Genomic DNA, 20,724 nt, shown 5'->3' with positions numbered 1-20,724 from the left:
TCGCACAGACAAGCAGTTCTGCAGTCAGATTGCTCAGTGTGGGAAGCAAGTAGCCAGTGGTGCTCTGTGAATTTACTTTCGATTTTTAAAAAATATTTATTTATTCCCTTTTGTTGCCCTGTTGTTTTATTGTTGTAGTTATTATTGTTGTCATCGTTGTTGGATAGGACAGAGAGAAATGGAGAGAGGAGGGGAAGACAGAGAGGGGGAGAGAAAGATAGACACCTGCAGACCTGCTTCACCGCCTGTGGAGCGACTCCCCTGCACGTGGGGAGCCGGGGGCTCGAACTGGGAACCTTACATCGGTCTTTATGTTTTACGCCACCTGCACTTAACCCGGTACGCTACCGCCCGACTCCCTACTCTCAGTTTTTTTTCTTTTTTTTAAAATTTGATTTTCCTCCTTTTGTTGCCCTTTTTTTGTTGTTGTTGTTGTAGTAGTTATTATTGTTGTTCTTATTGATGTCTTGTTGTTGGATAGGACAGAGAGAAATGGAGAGAGGAGGGGAAGACACAGAGGGGAGAGAAAGACAGACACCTGCAGACCTGCTTTACCGCTTGTGAAGTGACTCCCCTGCAGGTGGGGAGCCGGGGGCTCAAACCGGGATCCTTACGCTGGTCCTTGTGCTTTGCGCCACCTGCGCTTAACCCACTGCACTACTACCAATTCCCTCAATTTTTTTTTCAATTGTGATGGCAGTTATTTCAATTCCAGTTTCTGGAAGGGTTTGAGCTTCACTGTAGATGTACCCAGACCCATTCATGTAGAAGTGAAGGGTGGCTTCCCTATCGTCTGCAGGTTCCGAGTCACCTCTCCACACTCCTGACAGGAGCCTGCGTGTGTTTCTTCATCCTTTCTCATAGGTTGGGCCGATGCCCTGGCTGGGTCCTCAGACTGAAGAGACCGTCAGAGGGCTGTGTAAGAGGGGCAGGAAGAACATTCTCCTGGTTCCGATAGCGTTTACCAGTGACCACATCGAAACGCTCTACGAACTGGACATTGAGTGCTCTCAGACCCTGGCCAGCGAGGTAAACGTGCCCACATGATGGCTTAACCCCACTGTGACTTGCTTTAAAACAGGGGTGGGGGCCTCTTTTTTTTTTTCTGTCAAGGGCCATGTGGATATTTACAACATCATCTTGGAGCATACGAAATTATCAACTTGAAAATTAACACTGTCCTGAACAGGGTCTTGGTAGTGTGGCACAGAGGCTAGAAAGCTGAATTCTCACCCATGAGGTCCTGAGTTCAGTCCCCAGCATCACATGTACCAGAATGATGCTGTGGTGCTCTGGGACTTTTCTTTTCCTTCTCTCTCACTAATATATGAATAAATCTAAAAATAAATTAAAAATTAAATTAAAAAATAAAGGAAATGAGTACTTAACATTGCCTTAGTTTTGGAATGAGTGAAATTGGCTTATGCACACAGACAGGCAGCTCTGTAACCAGACTGATTGTAGATTCAAAGGTTTGTTTTTTTTTTGCCTCCAGGATTATCACTGGGGCCTGGTGTCTGCGCTACTACTCCATTGCTCCTGCAGGCCATTTTTTCCATTTTGTTGCCCTTGTTATTGTTGTTGCCGTTGGATAGGACAGAGAGAAATCAAGAGAGGAGAGGAAGACAGAAAGATAGACACCTACAGACCTCCTTCACTGCTTGCAAAGCAACCCCCCTGCAGGTGGGGAGCCGGAGGCTCAAACCGGGATCCTTACAATGGTCCTTGCGCTTTGTACCAGGTGTGCTTAACCCACTGCGCTACCACCTGGACCCCATTTTTTTTGAGGCCAGGGTTATCACTGGGGTTTAGTGCCTGCAGGATGAATCTGCCGCTTCTGGAGGCCATTTCCCCGCCCCCTTTTATTTATTTGATAGGACAGAGAGAAATTGAGAGAGGAAGGGAAGTAGAGAGGGAGAGAGAAGCCCATGAAGCTCCCCCCCTGTAAGTAGGAAGCAGAGACTCAAACCCGGGTCTTCGCACATGGTAATGTGTGTGCTTAGCCATATGGGGCACCATCCAACCTCTAGAGTCACTGAATTTTAAGGCCCATCTATAGGTTTTTGTATCTATCTGCCAGTCATCAATCAAACATCGATGGAGTTCACCACCGTGAAGTGACCCACCTGCAGGTGGGGAGCTGGGACTTTTAATGTGGTCCTTGCGTTTCACATCATGCTCTTAATCTGCTGTGCTACCACCCTGCAGGGGTGCATGCCAGCTGCAAGTCTCCTGCGACCCTCTCCAGCCTGCTATGCACAGCTCAGCCCGTTATTTTCTTAGGGCCAAACCCTAGCAGTGGAGCTCAGTATCGGCACGTACTTTACTGCGCTTCCTACAGAAACACACCCCACTCCCGTCACGGGCTGAGGGCTCCATTGCCAACAGTGACTCCTACAGAAACACACCCCACTCCCGTCACAGGCTGAGGGCTCCATTGCCAACAGTGACTTCTATGAGACATGTTTAGCTTGGTTCTCTGGCACTGGGCACAAGTCCACAGCGCTCAGGACTTGCACACTTGTTAAAAGCACACACGTTACCATGCCAAAGGACCTGGATTCAAGCCTTTTGTCCTTAACCTGCAGGAACAGTGAACAGTGCTGCAAGTCGTCTCTTTCTCTCTCCCTCTCTGTCTTCCCCCTGCCTCTCAATTTCTGTCTCTATAAAAAAAATAAAAAAAAAGGAAGGAAGAAGGAAGGAGGTTGGATATATAAAAAAGAAAAATGTGGATTGGGCTGAGAGAGATACTACAATGGTTTATGTATCAGACTTTCATACCTGTGGCTCAGAGGGCCCAGGTTTTATCCCCAGCATCACTATAAGCTGGTGCTAAGCAGAATTCTGATCAAAATAATAATAGTAACTGGATAAAGACACCACAAAGTTTATTTTAGCTTATGACTAAACAAAATCAGAATAATTAGTCTTTTAAAAGCCTCATTTATTAATGAGAGAATTAGCGCTCCACTCAGACACATGTGATGCTGGGGATCAAGCTGTGAACTTCTATTTTCAAGTCCAGTGCTTTGTCTGTTATGCCACCTTTACAAAACAAATGAGAAATATTCCTCTGTGTGTGTGTGTGTGTGTGTGTGTGTGTGTGTGTGTGTGTGTATGCACACGCGTGCGCAGTCAAGGCCTCAAACATGCAGTTTACCATTCCCAGGCTACACAGTATAGTCTCCCATCAAAGTAATGAAAGAAATCATAACCACTTGACTTTCTCTGTTCTCTGTAAAAAAAAAAATTACTTGTAACTAAAATGTTAATCCATTTAATTACTAAGGAATGACCTTGATTTAACAATATGAATGGCTGTGAATACCATTCAGTGAAAACAAAAGCTTGCTTTTTTCAAGCAGGCATGTGGGATGAACTATAAATGCACTTGAGTCTTTTTTTTTTCTTTTTTACAAATTCACAATTAGACAAGGTCAGGGTGAGATATAACAGGCATCGTTAAAGTGAAATCCACAGACAACCTGCAGCTTCATTTAGCCAATTACGGTTTTCCCATAAATTCTTTATCAGAACCACTGACAAGTCATTTAGGCTCTACCGAACTCCATCGGTGCTTGATTGATGGCTGGCAGGTAGATACAAAACCCTGCAGAGGCAGTGCCAGCTGTGAATCTCTTGCAACCCATTCTCCACCCTACTATGCACCTGCCACCCAGCCCCAGAGTGGGGGAAAGCAGCCTTGGAGGCCTGGCCTCCATCAATCACACAGAGATGACCGGGGCTGGACACTCTGATAACATAAGGGCTTCTTGGGTCCCTGTGCCCAGAAAGTTGAGGGTCTCCATAGAGACAGAGCTGTGGCTTAGACTCTGTGACTTGGGTTTCAGGCCAGGAAATGGAGCAGCAGTCATTTTTCTCCACCCTGTCTCGTGCTGTAAGACATGCAGGATGGTATTTGCTACTGTGGTAATCAGACTGATCACAAGAGGGTAGCAAATAGCTAATTAAGGGAGTGCATGAAAGAGGTCGAGGCTGCTTCTGTGCCCGTGCTCCTAACGGATAATGACTCCGGCAGGCCTCTGGACACCAGCAGAAGCGGTACAAGAGCCCCAAGTAAAGGGAGCTGTCAGGTGGATCTAGAACAGACAAGTGTCCTTCCTCCAGATCAGACAAGTGTCCTTCCTCCAGACCGATGACAGGTACACTGTTTTCTTTTCCTTTTTTCTAAACTAAGTTTTTTTTTAAGTATTTTATTTATTTATTCATTTTCTATTTTTGAGAGAGTTGCAGACAGAGAGAGACACAGAGAGAAACACCAGAGCACTGCGCAGCTCTGGCTTCTGGTGGTGCGGGAGATTGAACCTGGTGCGGGACTTTGGAGCCTCAGGCATGAGAGTCTGTTTGCAGAACCACTATGCTATCTCCCCTCTGCCCGTTCAGTTTAGTTTTGTGGTTCTGGGGTCTTGTTCATGCATGATTCATTTTACTGCTCCCCGGCCAGTTTTTGTTTGTTTTGCTTTTTTTTTTTTTTTTCTCCTGGTGCCGTGGTGCTCTCTGATAATCTCTGGTGATATCAGGGTTTAAACCTGGAGTCTTGCACATGGTGAGGTACACTCACTCTCTTCCCCGGTGAGCCGTCTCCAGCCCGACATGAAGTTTTATGATACAGTTGCTTTTTACTCATTGTGCCACCTCCCTGACTAGTACAGTTGCTTTTCAAAACTGAGAATCATGCCTTTGCTGAATCAGGGCTTCCCCCACGCCAGTCTCCTGATGTTAATAGGAACTTAACCATGCACCATGCACAGCACCAGGGGGTAGTCGAGGGGCATTGTGGTCTCGCTCCTCTTTTGCATTCCCTTTATTTATCTCAACTTTATTATTATTATTTTTTAGTATTTATTTTCCCTTTTGTTGCCCTATTATCTCAATTTTAAAAAGGAAAAAATCTGATCGGAGCAGTGAAATCTCATGCACGCAAGAGCCCCCAGCAGAGGAAAACAAGACAAAACAGTGGTTAAGCAGATTTAAGTTAATCGGGAATTCTATCAAATACAATCTCCATACAAATGAGAAGCCACGGGATGGGCTAGGGGGTGGTGTAGAAAGGAACAGAAAGTGAAGAGCAGTTTCTTTTCTTTTAAATTTTTTTTTATTATCTTTATTTATTGATTGGATAGAGACAGTCAGAAATCGAGAGGGAAGGGAGGGATAAATAGGGTGAGAGACGGAGAGACACCTGCAGCCCTGCTTCACCACTTGTGAAGCTTCCCCCCTGCAGGTGGGAACTGGGCGCTGAAACCCAGGTCACTGCACATTGTAACATGTGCACTCAACCAGGTGCGCCACCACCCGGTTCCCGGAAGAGCAGTTTCTAACAGGTGAAAAAATTCAACAGATGTGCCCGGCCCGATGGCTTTTTCACTTCTGAGTGATCTGGGAAGACTTGGAGAGGTGTGTGTGTGTGTGTGTGTGTGTGTGTGTGTGTGTGTGTGTGTGTGTGAACAGCATCAGATTCTTAAAAAAAAAAGGAAAATTAAACATCTGTGGTTTCCCTCCCTGTTCTTGTTTGATTCAGTGCGGAGCTGAAAACATCAGAAGAGCAGAGTCTCTTAATGGAAATCCATTGTTCTCTAAGGTATCTGTCTACTGTCTCCAACCGGGTTGGCAGAACAGACGGGCTAGTGAGTAATCCTCTGAGAAGCTGCTACAGAATATTGGTTTTTCTCACATATTAGAGTGTTCTGAGTTCCAATTAATTACAAAAAGTAAAATTGAATTCCTGATCTGCTCACTCTCCTTCCCTTCAGATGCCCCTATTTCCTGCTCCTGCCCACCCTCCAGCCGCCCCGTCTTCTTGTCTCGCAGAGACTGGGTTGGGGCAGGAAGATCTCATTTGCTCAGATCTCTATTTTGACTTTTCCTCTAAGCCGAGGATTCTTAGGATTGGGCTATAGAATCGGGCTCAAAGGATCCATAATTCAGATGAGAAGCAGTCCCCAGAACTCAGTGATTATGTGGGCTGATGGGTGGGGACGAGCAGTGGGGAGAAGGGCAGACTCTTGGCTCCCGGTGACTCTCGGCTTCCTGTTGCCCGCCCTCTAGGCCCTGGCCGACTTGGTGCACTCCCATATCCAGTCAGACGAGCTGTGCTCCAAGCAGTTGACTCTGAGTTGTCCGCTCTGTGTAAATCCTGTCTGCAGGGAGACTAAATCCTTCTTCACCAACCAGCAGCTGTGACCCCTCCGCTGGGACCCCACGGGATTAGGCAGATGCCCAGTCTCCAGAAGTCTCTGATGTCGAAGACAACATGCTTAGAGGTCCAGGAAGCAAGTGCCATTAGTCTGTGGACAGCCTTTGGGTACAAATCCTGTAATTTTTTTTTTTTTTTGGAGGCACAAACTTTCAAGACCTTATGGAGTGTTTTCTATTTTTATATGTGGATACAGTAAGCATTTATGCCCTTTCCCTGCGTAAAGCCTAGCTACTTTGGAAGATCCATGAAGCTATTAAAAAAAAAAAAGCTTTGAAAATGTATCCTAGGAGATGCACATAAAGTATTTTTTTTAAATAGCTTTTGTTTTACTGCCTAAAATACCTCCTGCAAGGCATGGAGAGAGTGCCCCCTACAGGTCGTGAGTATGAGATCTGTTTGCCTTCTGGTCTTCGCTGTTTTTTGTTTTTTAAGTGATCATACTTAAATCAGGGAGATAGCATTTGAAACAGAAATGCCACCAAATCCCTCCTGAAACCCACAAGTTATGGGGGAGGTGATGTGACTGTGACAGTGGCCTCACTGGCCAACAATGTCACCTTGAATTGGTGATTTTGGTGCTTGTGTCTGAACCCCACTTCTCACCACAGAACCTAATCACGGGCAGATTCCAAAAGCACTTTGTGACTCCCCAGGCACATAAGGCTGACAAACAGGCAGAAATCCAGCCTTTGTGAGGCATGCCTTGGTGGGAGGGGAGGGGAGAGGAGGGAGTGCCAAATCTAAAGGTGGCTTGCAGGGGGGGCGAATGGGGGGGGGTTGGGGGTGTCCCACTTCAGGAAACACCAAGGATGGCTCCATCTCTCAGTCTCCAGGATCCCAGCCTTTCCTTGGAGCGCCTTGTCACCTGGGTTGAATGTCTCCTTTCTGTACATCTGAGTAAGCATCTCACGAAATCAGCTGTGCTTTATTAACCTCGGATCCTTTCTTAATTGTTCATTTTTTATTACCAAAAACTATGTCATGGGAGATTTGGAAAATAAAGAGAAGTGATCACTGAAATGCTACCTATTAATCTGATGATTTTGTTTCCTGTCACTCTTTTCCTGTGGGTATTTGAAATGCCATTGTAACCTTGAGTTGGTGAGAGGAAATTGGTTCTAAAAAAGGTAGGAATAATGTGGGATCAGAAACTGATCTCCTATACTTGGATTTAAATGGATTAAAAAAAAAATCTCTGATGGATCCATAAGGAATATGTAATGATTATTTTCTCTTTTCTCCCGCTCCTAAAACTTTGTGCTTCAGAGAGCCTTTCTTTGATTTTTTTTTTTTTTGTAAAGCCAATTCATTAAGTAGAAGTACTGGAGGAGTGATAGACCTTCTCTGCTCAGGATTTACTATGTTAGTAAATATTATGACATCATTAAGGTTTGAGCCAGTTTGATTCATGCTCACTGTTAAATCAGAACTAATCCAAATGAGTTAATAGTCAAACTTGTTAAATAGAAGAAATTTGCCTTGCAGTACTGATATTTCCCCTACACTGATAACTGTTCTGAAAATTTTATTTATTTATTTATTCATTTGCGTGTTTATGTAAGAGAGATATAAACAGAAAGATAAAGAGAAAGGCATAGAGACCAGAGCATTGCACAGCTCTGGCTGATAGTGGTGCTGGGGATTGACTCTGAACCCTCAGAGCCTCAGGCATGAAAGACTTTTTGCATAACCATTATGCCATCTCCCCAGCCCTGTTCTGAAATCTGAGTAATATCTATATTTATTTTTCAGCTGTTTTTTTCCTACTGGTATACTGTGCATGCAGAGGAAGGTTCCACAGGATAGGTAGTTGCTTAGGATTTTTCTCTGTTTCTCTCTGCTGTTGGGGGTCTGCGGCTCAAGGTAGACTGAGTGGCTGTCCCTGAGTGATGGGACTGCAGGGTTAGCGGTGCAGCCCCCAGACAGCTCCTGGCCTCCTGGCCTCTTTTCCTCCTTCAGGAAATTTGGCTTCAGTGGCTTTGTGACTGAATATAAACTTGGCTTCAGCGGCTTTGTGACCTCCATGCATATATATTTAGAAGTTCAATTAGGGCATTGGTGGGGGGGGGTATACTGGCTTTCTGAACCCCCCACCCCCACCCATTTGCAAAGTATGCCTGTTTTATCCCAGACAGTGACTGGGCCTTCTGGGATAATAGCCTTGTCTTTGATTTGGGGTCAGCCTGGCCCTTGCAATGAAAGGCAGAGGAGGCTTTATTGGAATCATCACCTGAGGTTTGTTGCTTTAAGAAGTGTTGCCTTGGGCCAGGGTGGTGACTCACCTGGCTAAGCACCAGTGTTACAAAGTGCAGGCACCCAGGTTCAGGCCCTGGTCTCTGCCTGCAGGCGGGAACTTCCAGAGTGGTGAAGCTGCGCTGCAGCTCTCTCTCTCTCTCTCTCTCTCTCTCTCTCTCTCTCTCTCTCTTCACTGTTGATCTCTCCGGCTCTATCAAATAAATAAAATATTTGTTAAAACCTTTCTTAAAATTTTTTTTGCCTTTTTTCTTTTTGCTCCTCCAAAATGATTTATTTTATGAGAGAGACAGACAGACAGACTAGAGCAGCACTCTCCTTTGACATATAAAGTGCTGGGGATCTAACCTGGTCTCCAGCCTGGGGTGGTGGCCTAGCAAATAGAGCACAGGATTTGCATGTGCGAGGGTCCCAGGTTCAATCCCTGGCACTACATGTGCCAGACCACTGCTCTCCGTCTCCATCTCTCTCTTCTCTCTCTCTCTCTCTCTCTCTCTGTGTGTGTTTCAGATCTCTCAAGAGTAAATAATTAAAAAAATAAATAAATGGCAGTGGTGGAAGTAGCTGGTAGAGTGCAGGACTAGCAGGCCTGCTGCTCTCAGTTTGATAGTTGGTGCCACATGTACCTGAGTGGTGTCTTGCCCCCCCTTCTCATACCTCACAGCAAATGAGCAAAATAAATACTTAAAACATGAATGAAATGAACTGAACTGGGGGCCTCATGCATGCAAGTCCTGCACTCCATTCACTGCCATTGTTGTCACTGATCAGAGACTGAGGGTCAGACAAGCAAGGTAGCACTTGCAAGAGCAAAATCAGCAACAGCCCTTCCAGAGCCGAAAGTGCCCAGGGATTGCTGGCCTATCTGTCAGCTTGGAAATGCAGACGTTTGCCTTGGTCACTAGCCACGAACTGCTGGCAGTCTCTTCAAGCTGCACTTAAGTCCAGTCCTGGCTGTTTGCTTATGAATCTATGGGTTCAGAGAGCCTTGCGGGAGCTGTGATGACTGGGCAGGTTAGTTCTCCAGGGCTGTTACAGAGCCCAAGGCCCTGGCCCCTGGTCAGATGAAAGGAATTCTTTTAGTGGCTGTATATTCTGCATCTGTTTGACCTTTATAGTGTTGGGAAGAAGTTTCTAGCACTTAGAGAAGCTCATTGTTAGGAGCTCTTGAGATGTACTTATGACTTTTCCTGACCATACCTCTACCAGTACACATCCTTGCTCAAGTAGTCGGAGAAAACTAACTGGGGCTAGGTGGTGGTGGCACTCCTGGGAAGGCACACATGTTACAGTGTTCAAGGACCCAGGTTCACGCTCCTGGCCCCCATCTGCAGGGGGAAAGCTTCGTGGGTGTTAAAGCAGTGCTGCAGGTGTCACTTTCTCTCTTCCTCTCTCTTTCCCTCTCCCTCCAGAGCGTCTCTCTGCTTATATCCAAAATAAATAAATGTTTTTAAAAAAGAGAGAAGTTTAATATAGGACCTTCTTGGTTTCTCTGCTCCAGGCTACTTGATTTTGCCTTCAGATAGATCTAGAGAGACACAGAGATAAAGGCGGGGAGACGCCGCAGCACTGAAGCGTCATCCATTGTGACCGTGCCTCCCATATGGTGCTGGGACTTGAATCTGGGTCGCACACATGACAGTGCCAGTCCCCTGCCTAATGAACTCTGTCTCTAGTCCACCATTACATTCACCCCCCCCTTTTTTGCCTCCAGGGTTATCACTGGGCACTACAAATCCACTGTTCCTATTGGCCTTTCCCCCCATTTTATTGGATATGGCAGAGAGAAATTAAGAGAGGAGGGGAAGACAGAGAGAGGGAAAGAAAGATAAGACACCTGTGAAGTGACCCTCCTACAGGGGTAGAGCCGGGGGCTGGAACTGGATCCTTGTTCGGGTCCTTAAGCTTCGTACCATGAAGACTTTTGAGTGTTTAACTTGGTGCACCACTGCCTGACCCCCCATTACAATTCCCTTTGTGACTAAAATTATTTAGATGTTATTGGTTATGTAGGCATGAAGACGGTGGAATTTTCTGCCTTGAGTCACTCATATACAACCAGCCACAAGGTCTATTAAAGAGTCTGTTCTACTCTATTTTTATTTGTAATGGATATTGGGTTACTGACTGTACCAAGTACTGTGTCCCCACTACCCCACCTCCCAAAAATAACCACCATAGTTCTCACAATGTTTTAGAAACTGTTCTCTTCTGTGTGTGTGTGTGTGTGTGTGTGTGTGTGTGTGTGTGTGTGTGTATAAGTTCATGTGCATCACTTCTCTAGATCACACTTCTGAGTGAAACCATTTGGTAGTTGTCTTTACTTATTTCGCTAAGCATAATCACAGTTCCAACCATTACTTGTCCTAAAGGACACAAAAACATCTTCTTTGGATGGCAGAGTAGTCTTCCATGGAGTATAATATCCCATAACTTCTTCAGCTAGTCGTCTCTCAATGGACACTCAGGCTATTGTGAATAATGCAGCTGTGAACAAAGGGGTGCATATGTCCCTTCAAATTAGTTTGAGGGAGTCTGGCAGTAGCGCAGCGGGTTAAGCACACATGGCTCAAAGCGCAAGGACTGGCATAAGGGTCCCGGTTCGAGCCCCCGGCTCCCCGTCTGCAGGGGAGTCACTTCATGGGCAGTGAAGCAGGTCTGCAGGTCTGTCTTTCTATCCCCTTCTCTGTCTTGCCCTCCTCTCTCCATTTCTCTCTGTCCTATCTAACAATGATGACAACAATAATAACTACAACAACAATAAAAACAAGGGCAACAAAAGGGAAAATAAATAAATAAAAAAAAGACTAATGTTTGAGTGTCCTTTGGATAAATGTCTAAGAGTGATATTGCTGGTTTGTAAGGTATTTTATTTTTTTTTGGTAAGGTATGTTTAATATGCAGCCTTCCACAGGCGCTGTACCAGTCTGCATTCCCATCCGCAACGTAGCAGAATCCCTTTTTCTCCACAGTCTCGCCAACACTTGTCATTTCCTGTTTTGTTGACGTCGACCATTGGCACAGGTATGAGATGGAATCTCAGTGGAGTTTTAATGTGCATTTCCCTAATAATAAGTGCTGTGGAATGTTCCTCTATGTGCTTGTGGGCCATGTGTCTCTTCTTTAGAAAACTGTTTAGTTGGGGCAGGCATAGATAACATCATGGTTATGCAAAGGGACTCTCATACCTGAGGCTCTGAAGTTCAGGTTCAATCCCCCGCACCACCATAAGCTAGAACTGAGCAGTGCTCTGGTAAAAACAAAACAAAACGGGAGTTGGGCTGTAGTGCAGTGGGTTAAGCGCAGGTGGCGCAAAGCACAAGGACCGGCGTAAGGATCCTGGTTTGAGCCCCTGGCTCCCCACCTGCAGGGGAGTTGCTTCACGGGCGGTGAAGCAGGTCTGCAGGTGTCTATCTTTCTCTTCTCCTCTCTGTCTTGCCCTCCTCTCTCCATTTCTCTCTGTCCTATCCAACAACGACAACAACAATAATAACTATAACAATAAAAAAACAACAAGGGCAACAAAAGGGAATAAATAAATAAAATAAATTAAAAAAAAAGAAAAACAAAACAAAACAAAAGCAAAGCAAAACACACACACACATACACACACACAGAGAACAACAAAAACAAAACAAAGAAAACTGTTTAGTTCTTTGCCCCAGCTTCAAATTCTCAAGTACAAGGGGCCGGGTGGTGGATGAAGCCCCTGGTTGAGCATGCATGTTACAGTGCGCAAAGACCCAGGTTCCCACCTTCATGAGAGGTGAAGCAGAGCTGCTGGTGTCTCTCTGTCTCTCTCCTTCTCTATCTCCCTTTTCCCTCTCAATTTCTGGCCGTCTGTACAATAAATAAAGATAATTAAAACATTTTTAAAAATTCTAAAGTACTATCAGGCTACTGATGTTTCCAACTGGTCTTAAAAACAGTTTAAAAAACAAACATGGGTTTTATTCAGCTTTATTTGTTTAGGGGAAACACTGACTTGGTAGGATTAATCTCTTAGAACAGGGCCTATATTTCTTACCCCCTATGCTAATCTTTTCTGCTAAATTGGGTATTTAACTCAAGAAAGATTAAGCTGAGACAGGTAAGAGAGATCCTTGCTCAACCTGGTGTTAGTATGTTGATCCTAAAATGCACCAGGAGGAGGTGGTCAGACCACTGTTGCCCCCACAGGCGGGGCATTACCCACCCCAGAGTCACAGCACCAGATGGTCTGCAGTCCTGGGAGCCCTGCTGTGCTCACTGCCCCATTCTGGGATGGGCAGAGTTGGGGTTCAGAGCTGACTTTGTGTAATCATGGCTGGAGGGCAACTGTGAAAGCTGGCGGCCATCTGTGTGCTCAGGTCACTGCAGCAGCACGAGTCTGGATGGGGCCTCAGGCCACATCCTTAAGCTTTTATCCTGGCTGACCCCTTCTCCCCTACCCCCATCAGAGTCCTGAAGATGGCCCAGGAACATCCTTCCCAGCATTTTCTAGATGTGGGAAATGCACTGAGATGTTACAAGCTATAAAAGAACATTGGATTGGTAATAAATCTATGTCCTCTGTTAAAATAACTCTCTCCCCCCCCCCCCTCTCTCTTTCTCTCTCTCTCTCTCTCTCTCTCTCTCTCTCTCTTCCTCTCCTTAATAATTGACAAAATTGTGGGACAAGAGGGATATAAGTGCATACAATTCCCACCACCAGAGTTCTGTATCCCATCCCCTCCACTGTTCTTTATTCTTTATCGCACTGGGAGCATGGCCAAAGATCTCTCTGGGGTGCAGAAGGTGGGAGGTCTGGCTTCTGTAACTGTTTCTCTATTGGATATAGGTATTGGCAGGTGGATCCTTAACCACAGGCTGCCTCTGTCTTTCCCTTGTGGGGTAGGGCTCTGGGGAAGTGGGGTTCCAGGACACAATGGTGAGGTCGCCTGCCTAGGGAAGTCAGGTTGGCGTCATGGTAACATCTGCCACTTGCTGGCTGAAAAGCATTAAGATGTAAAGCAGAACAAGCTGTTTAATAATCAGGATCCTAAAGGCAAGAATATAGAAGATGAGATTTGGGGTCTCCATTTTGGAAAAAGCTATTAGATCTATTTTAGGTATATTCCAAGGGACTTATGACTTTACTAATTTTTGCATGAGCCTTGACAGCTAACATGCAGGTAGACCAAAGGTATTGTCTGGGGAGATGGTGTCAAATTTGGAAATAGGACTAGAAAGCTGGATCAGGGTAGAGGGTAGCTCCCAAATATGGGAAAAGTATATAAATACCATTATCTGTAAACACTATTGATCTGACCTAGGACCCATGTCTATTCCTATTTAGCACTAGAGCCTGTGTAACCTCTGCACCCCTCTCAGTCTGAGCTCACAGTCCATGGTCACAGCTAGGAACATTCTAGGCTGCACTCATTTCAGGACCAGTCTTCCTCCAGTGGCAGAGTATGTGAACCCAGCCTCCCTTTGGAGAGTGGTGCAATTCCTGTCACTGCTATTATACATTGAGGGCAAGGTCCTATAGAGGCCCACAAAAGGACTTACGATGTTGTTCCTGATGGAGATGACCAGTGATGGTGGTGTGCAGGATCTGTTAGAGGTCTAGGCCCATCATATCTGTGCAGGAACCCCAGGATTCCTTGACTAGGGCCCTAGATGATGGGGTGGCCTGGTAGTGACCAAAAGGGCCATCATCAAAGTGAAAATCACTTAGTTTCTAAGGCTCCCCCTCCCCCCAAACTTTTTCTCTCCCTCTCTCTCATTTTATGCAGTGTTGGGGATGAAGTCAGGGTCTTGCACATCTGTAATCCTGCCAAGTAGTCTTTGAGCCCAGTTTTTAATTCTATATTTAGAGGTATAGGAGAAATCAGAGATTCCACCATCCCTGGCATCCACTTGGTGCTGTCCATGGTACTTTCATTCAATACTGGATAGCCATCCCAGAGCCCTACTCATGATAAGGCAAATGCTTTACCTATTGAGCTTGTTGCCAGCACCCCCTTTCATATTAATTGCAATATGGGAATTCCCAGAGGTAGCTGAAAGCTAAAAATTTCCTTCGTTACTTCTAGAAGTTTCACAGCTAACATCTCATCAGGTTATACTCCAGAAAACTTTATAAATATTACTCCTAGGCAGTTTCAAAAAAATATTTATTTTATTTATTTATTTCCCCTTTTTTGCCCTTGTTGTTTTATTGTTGTAGTTATTGTTGTTATTGCTGTCATTGTTGTTAGATAGGACAGAGAGAAATGGAGAGAGGAAGACAAGACAGAGAGAGGGAGAGAAAGACAGACACCTGCAGACCTGCTTCACTGCCTGTGAAGTGACTCCCCTGCAGGTGGGGAGCCAGGGGCTCAAACTGTGATCCTGATGCTGGTCCTTGTGCTTTGTGCACGTGCACTTAACCTGCTGCGCTACCATCCGACCCCCTCAAATCGTTTTTCTATTCTTAGTCCTGAAACATTTCTTTATCCAGATGTCTTTCTGTGACTCCAACATTTCCTTTTATAGAAATAAACATCTAAGGTATTTCCGGGTATATGTGTCAAAAGGGTAAAATCTGAATTTCATGAAGCTCGAGAAACCCGAATTCTGCCTGCTTTCTCTTGCCGCCAGTTGGCATATCTAATCCTGTCATGGTTCTGTGGATGTTTCAAGAGCTTACCTTTCAGCATATCTGGTTATTTCAAACAGTGGCACCTGAAAGCTTTTGATTTCTCTCACAGGATTTCTTCCGGTCAGACAGTTGTGTGCTAGGGTCATTATCCAATCTTTGCTTTAGGAATCCTGCTTCTCTTCAAATAGACTTATTTTTATTGACTATTTATATTTTTAATTATTATATTTTTGTTATTTCTATTGCCACCAAGGTTATCACGGGGGCTTGTTGCCTGCTCAACAAATCGACTGTTCGCAGCAGCCATTTTTTCTTCCTTTCCCCCACTTTCTTCTTTGTAATAGAGACAGAAATTGAAAGGGAAGGGGGAGGTAGACAGGGAGAGCTTCATCGCTGGTGAAGCTTCCTTCCTGCAGGTGAGGGCCAGGGGCTTGAACCCAGATCCTTGAGTATGGTAAAGTGTGCACTCTAGCAGGAACGACACCACCCAGCCATTCAATGTTGGATAGTATGCCAGCTCCCCCTGGCTTCTGCTTAACCGTATGCCTATATAGGGATAGATTTAATCCCATTCAAAGCTTTGGTCTATTTACATAAATCACTTTTACATTTACATAAAGCACCACACTCGCTCCAGGGCATTGGTGGTTTAGTGGTAGAATTCTCACCCGCTCCACCCCCTCTCCTTGTCACACCCTGATCCTCTCCTTGTCACACCCTGATCTTCCACCAGTCACTTTTCGCTCCACCCTCTCTATATCACATCCTCTTTCCACCCTACTTGGAGAGTATAAAAACAGCTGCTCTTCTGATTAAAGACACTTGGAAATTGCTTTCCGGCTCCGAGAGTTCCAGAGTGTATCTCCTGCGAAGTTAGTGTGGCACGAGTTCCTGATCCCTCTCCCACGCAGCAGCCTAGATTGGCTCCAGTTGAGTTCTCTCCAACCCAGAGAGCACTAGCTCGGGAAGAAGTACCCTCAGGCTATCCCGGCAATTCAACAATGACCTTATTCGTGAACATATTGCATGCTAGGCTTGATGGCACTGAGTGTGGTGGTGGGTCTCAAGAGGAATGTTGGAGCTGTTAATACTCGCTGAGTGACACTAATGTGCTAGGCTGTCACCAGGGGGCTGGGGGACCTTTTGGCGAGACGGCCTCTGCGAGTCTGAGAAGTAGCTGCCCTTCAGCAAGCACATTCAGAACATCCGAGCATCCCAGGAGAGAGACAAATGCTTTTGTTTTTTGCTGTGGGAATCACATTCAGCCTTTTACAAAGGAGAGGAAGTGGAAAGCAACAACTCCCTGTGATAATCAGCTTCTTAGAATATACTTTGATAGCACTGGCTTAGTATTTTTTTTCTTTTGCAGAAATCATTAGCTTCCATTTTTAGTATAACTATTGGCTAAATTAGTCTACAGTAAGCCATTAAGATGGAAATATTGGAATTAAAAACATTTTTGGAGAACAGCCTGTTTTCAGCTCCTGTGGGAAACCGTAGACAAGAATTGGGTCCTGTTTTGGGTCACTTGACAGCTGTCACTGTGATGTTCCTGGAGCACACCCTGATCAACCTTTTCCTGAGTGAGGCTCCCTAGCTGACTTCTCTCCTTCTGGTCTCTCCAATGGGTGGAAGCTCTTACTTCCCTGACTTTTTATGGAAATAATCAAATTTTAGCATAATTGTTATGCAAAAAGACTTTAATATCTGTGGCTACAAAGACCCAGGTTCAGTCTGCCTCACCACTACCACCATAAACAAGGACTGAACAGGGGCCTGGGGAGGAAAAAAGAGAGAAGAGAGGGAAGAAAGGAAGGAAGGAATAGGGAAGGGAGGGAGGAAGGAGTTGGGGTCTTGGGAAGGACCACAGGCAAGCACAACCACAAAGGCTGGGCAAGGTCAGTTCATGGCAGGCCAGGTACATGGTCTAAGATGGCACTGCTCCAAGGGTGACCCACAGGTCAGAAAACAACACAGCCAAGCAAAAAGGAGTAATCAGTTTTACCCTGAGAATTTCTACCTTTCTTAAACATGAAAGGGTATCTACAAGACTAAAGACACTGCTCAACAAGCATATAGCAGAAGTGGGCTGGCCGCTTGCTAAAAGTTGAGCTTGTTAAACACAGCAATCACTAAACATTCTGTACTTCATAGTGAAGCCACGTTAAACACCATGGTAGCACCTATTCCAAATTCATCACTTAGGGGTCCGGGCAATGACACACTGGTTAAGTGTACATATTACCAAATTCATCACTTCCCTACAGTCTTGCCATATTCATACTCGGTGGTGAAGGCCTTCCCTGCCTCTGCCTAAGTTGGTTTGGTGATAGTGTCCTGTGCTCTTGACATTGACAGTAGCAGTGGGCAAACACTACAAAGGTGAATGGAATGGTTTTATTGATTGCCCAGGCTTAAAAAAAAAAAGTGGCTATCACGCCAAAGCAAAGGACTCTGGGAAAGAAGGGCAGAGAAGCAGGGTGTTTTAGGGTCCTGGTCCTGGTACATGATGGTAGAAAGGGACCTAGATTGGGAGGAGTGTGTGTTACAGACACCTGCCATGGAGAGAGGAGAGATTGTACCTGTGTGTCAACAACTGTGCTGTAAGCCATTTACCCTCAGTAGAGTGATAAAAAGGAAAAAAAGTGGGAAAGACATAATGTAACAGTTTACATTTGTGTCTGTAGCTGCTGCATCATAAAACACAGTAGCCTGAGGAAATAGTCTGCCAATCTTTGAAAACTCAGGTGAAGTTTTAATAAGCAAAGGAGTGGTCTCACATTGGTCCTACTCATTAATGTAAAAAAAAAATCAAAATTGATGTTAGACCTAAACTTGATCATTGGCAATCTTAACTTGGATACAGATACACAGACTTGATAAAAAATCAGCAAAAGTATTCTTCTACAAACAGTTCATTTTAGGGCAACGAAATAGCTAATGTGGATAGTGTATTGCTTTGCCATGTGTGCAACCTACGTTTGAGCCTGGCCCCCACTGCACTGAGGGAAGCTTTTGTGCTGTAGTCTCTTCTGCAAGCTTTCTCTGCCTCTCCATCTATAACTTAAAATAATGCAGCCAAATTTAATTTTTCTTTTGTGAGAGAAGGGCCAAAGTGCCGTGCCGCTACATCACTTATGATGCCATAGATGGAACCCAGAGCCTTAAACATGCAAGACACAAGCTCTTCCAATGAGGCACTTCCTCTACTGCCAACAAAAGCATGGCAGTATGGAATCTACAGTGAAGGGTGCTGTGTGGCATGCCTGAAGCCCTGGGTTTAATCTATGACACCACGTGGGACCGTCATGGATGGTGGAGCATTGCTGTGGTGCTCTTCTCTCTGCTCTCTGTCTCTCCCTTCTCTCTCTACCCTTTTTTTTTTTTTTTTTTTTTTACTAAAGGGATGAAAAAAGATGGCCCAAGGGCTGGCCAGATAGCTCACCTGGGAGGATGTCTGCTTTGTCATGCATAGGACTCAGTTCATCCAGCTTGACCAGGCTTCCACTGTCCTGGGGGAAGCTGCTAAGGTGTCTTTCCCTCTATCCAACTGTCTATCTGTTCATTTGTCTGAAAAAGTAACCTCAAGTGGGGAAGCCTCAGAGACAAAAAGAAATACATATATATATATGAAAAATGAAGTAATGTTGAACCTGGGGCATCGTTACTCAGCACAGCAAAAGAAAAAAACAGAAGGAGCACTGCATTCTATTATTACATGTAAATTGTGTACAGACATCTTTTATATCAGCAAAGTTTATAATCATCACACACTCACACAGGTGTGCAGAGCACTGGCTAGAGTGGGGACTCTTCTGGGTGATGGGGATGACATGTGTGTACCTCTGAATTCTCAGAATGACAGAAGTTGAAAAATAACAGAAGGGGGAAACACAAAGCAGAACTTGGACTGGATTTAGTGTATTGCACCAAACTAAAGGACTCTGGGGTGTGTGTGTGGGGGAGGAGAGTGTTCAGTTTCCCTGGAACATGATGGTGGAGGACCATCATGAGGACCATCATTAGGTTGGGGGGGTGGTTGGAGTGTTATATGGAAAACTGAGCAATGTTATATATGGGCCCAAAACTATATTTTACTGTTTACTGTAAATCATTAATCTTCCCCATAAAGAAGAAAAGAAAGAAAAAAAGAAAGAAGAAAAGCCTGTGCCAACTTCAGCCCTTTCCTACAACTTAAGACCAGAACGGAGGTGACTCTTCTCTGTGACCACATCACGATCTGTCTCTCAGCCCTGCCTGTGTCTCCTCTCAGGCTCCTTTGGTGCTGAACTTTGGGCGCCATTTTGTTTCCTGTCCTGTGTTATCCTGTGCTGAATCTGGGAGCTGGGCCTGCCTTCAGGGATCTATGCCTGATTCCTTCCACACCCTCCAAAGGCTGGGGACTGAGCTGAGCCATAGCTGCACCTGATAGAAAGAGGTGGCCTGTCCTTGCCTCCTGGAGAGCCGATTGTCCCTTCCAGAGATGCTGAGAAGTTTGACTGCAGATGGGTGACAGGAGGTAGCATTTTGAGGGTATGTGGCAACTTGGTCACATTTGCTTCCCAAAAGGACTTAGGGGCTACGCAGTAGTGTACCTGGTAGAACAATACACATTGCCATGCACAAGGACCTGGGTTCTGACCCCTGGTCACCACCTACACGGGAGAAGCTCCACAAGTAATAAGTGATTCAGGTGTCTCCCTTCCTCTCTGTCTCACCATTTCCCTCTCAATCTGTTTCTATTAAAAAAAGAGAGGTAGAAAGAAAAAGAGGGGTGAGGCAACTATCAGGTTACCTCCTCACTCGGGGTCCTAGACAGAAAATTCTTGGATTCCTCCACAGATAATATAGACCTAGACCTCTAGTAGATCCCTCTCTCTGCCATCACTAGTCACAACCATTGGGAAAATCATCATCAGCCCTCTTGTGGTATCTTCAGGACCATACCCTCATTATGAACTAGGAATGGTATGGAATGTCCCACTGTCTGAGGAGAGGCTGGGTCATCCTACTCTGCTACTCCAGGGAGACTGATCCTGAAATGAGTGCAGACTAAAATTTTCCCAGCTCTGGGGCCAGCTGGTGGTGCACCTGGTTGGGCGCACATGTTACAGTGCACAAGAACCCAGGTTCTAGCCCCCAGCCCCCACCTGCAGGGGGAAAGCTTCACAAGTGGTGAAGCAGGGCTGCAGGTGTCTCTCTGTCTCTCTCCCTATCTTCCCCTTTCCTCTCAATTTCTGGCTGTCTCTATCCAATAAACAAATAAAGATAATTAAAAAAATTTAAAAAAATTTTTTCCCAGCTGTGACCGTGGACTGCAAACTCAGATTGAAAGGAACTCAGAGGTTGTACAGGCTCCTGTGCTAAATATGAATAGATATGCGCCCTGAGTTAGATATATGTGGAAAACAATTAAATGCATTTATTTATTTTCTTCAAGTTTGTGAATAACTCTCTGCCCTAGTCCTACTTCCTAGTTCTAGTTTCAACTCTGACACCATCTTCCCAGACTATTTCTAGTTCACTCCCATGTTAGCTATCTAGCTCAAACAAAAATTACTAGGACATAGGCTCCTAGAAATATTCTAAAACAGACTTCTCAGCTTCCTTCCTCCCTAAGGTCCCTACTTTCATCTGCTCTGTT

At 45.2% G+C, this 20,724-nt stretch overlaps 1 protein-coding gene across 5 annotated transcripts in view; it reads left to right on the top strand.

Annotated features, from left to right (window-relative positions):
* Positions 1–7,243, top strand: part of FECH (ferrochelatase) — a 56,974-nt gene extending 49,731 nt beyond the window's left edge. For all 5 annotated transcript variants that reach the window (XM_060173937.1, XM_060173940.1, XM_060173935.1 and 2 more), the window contains 3 exons: positions 865–1,029; positions 5,543–5,602; positions 6,070–7,243. In XM_060173937.1, the coding sequence (XP_060029920.1) occupies positions 865–1,029; positions 5,543–5,602; positions 6,070–6,204 (360 nt within the window). In that variant the 3' untranslated portion in view covers positions 6,205–7,243. The remainder of the gene's footprint in view (positions 1–864; positions 1,030–5,542; positions 5,603–6,069) is intronic.
* The last annotated feature ends 13,481 nt before the right edge of the window (positions 7,244–20,724 follow it).

Source organism: Erinaceus europaeus, chromosome 15 (genome assembly GCF_950295315.1).
Source record: "Erinaceus europaeus chromosome 15, mEriEur2.1, whole genome shotgun sequence".
NCBI lineage: Eukaryota > Metazoa > Chordata > Mammalia > Eulipotyphla > Erinaceidae > Erinaceus > Erinaceus europaeus.
This window is presented reverse-complemented; position numbering and strand designations above follow the sequence as displayed.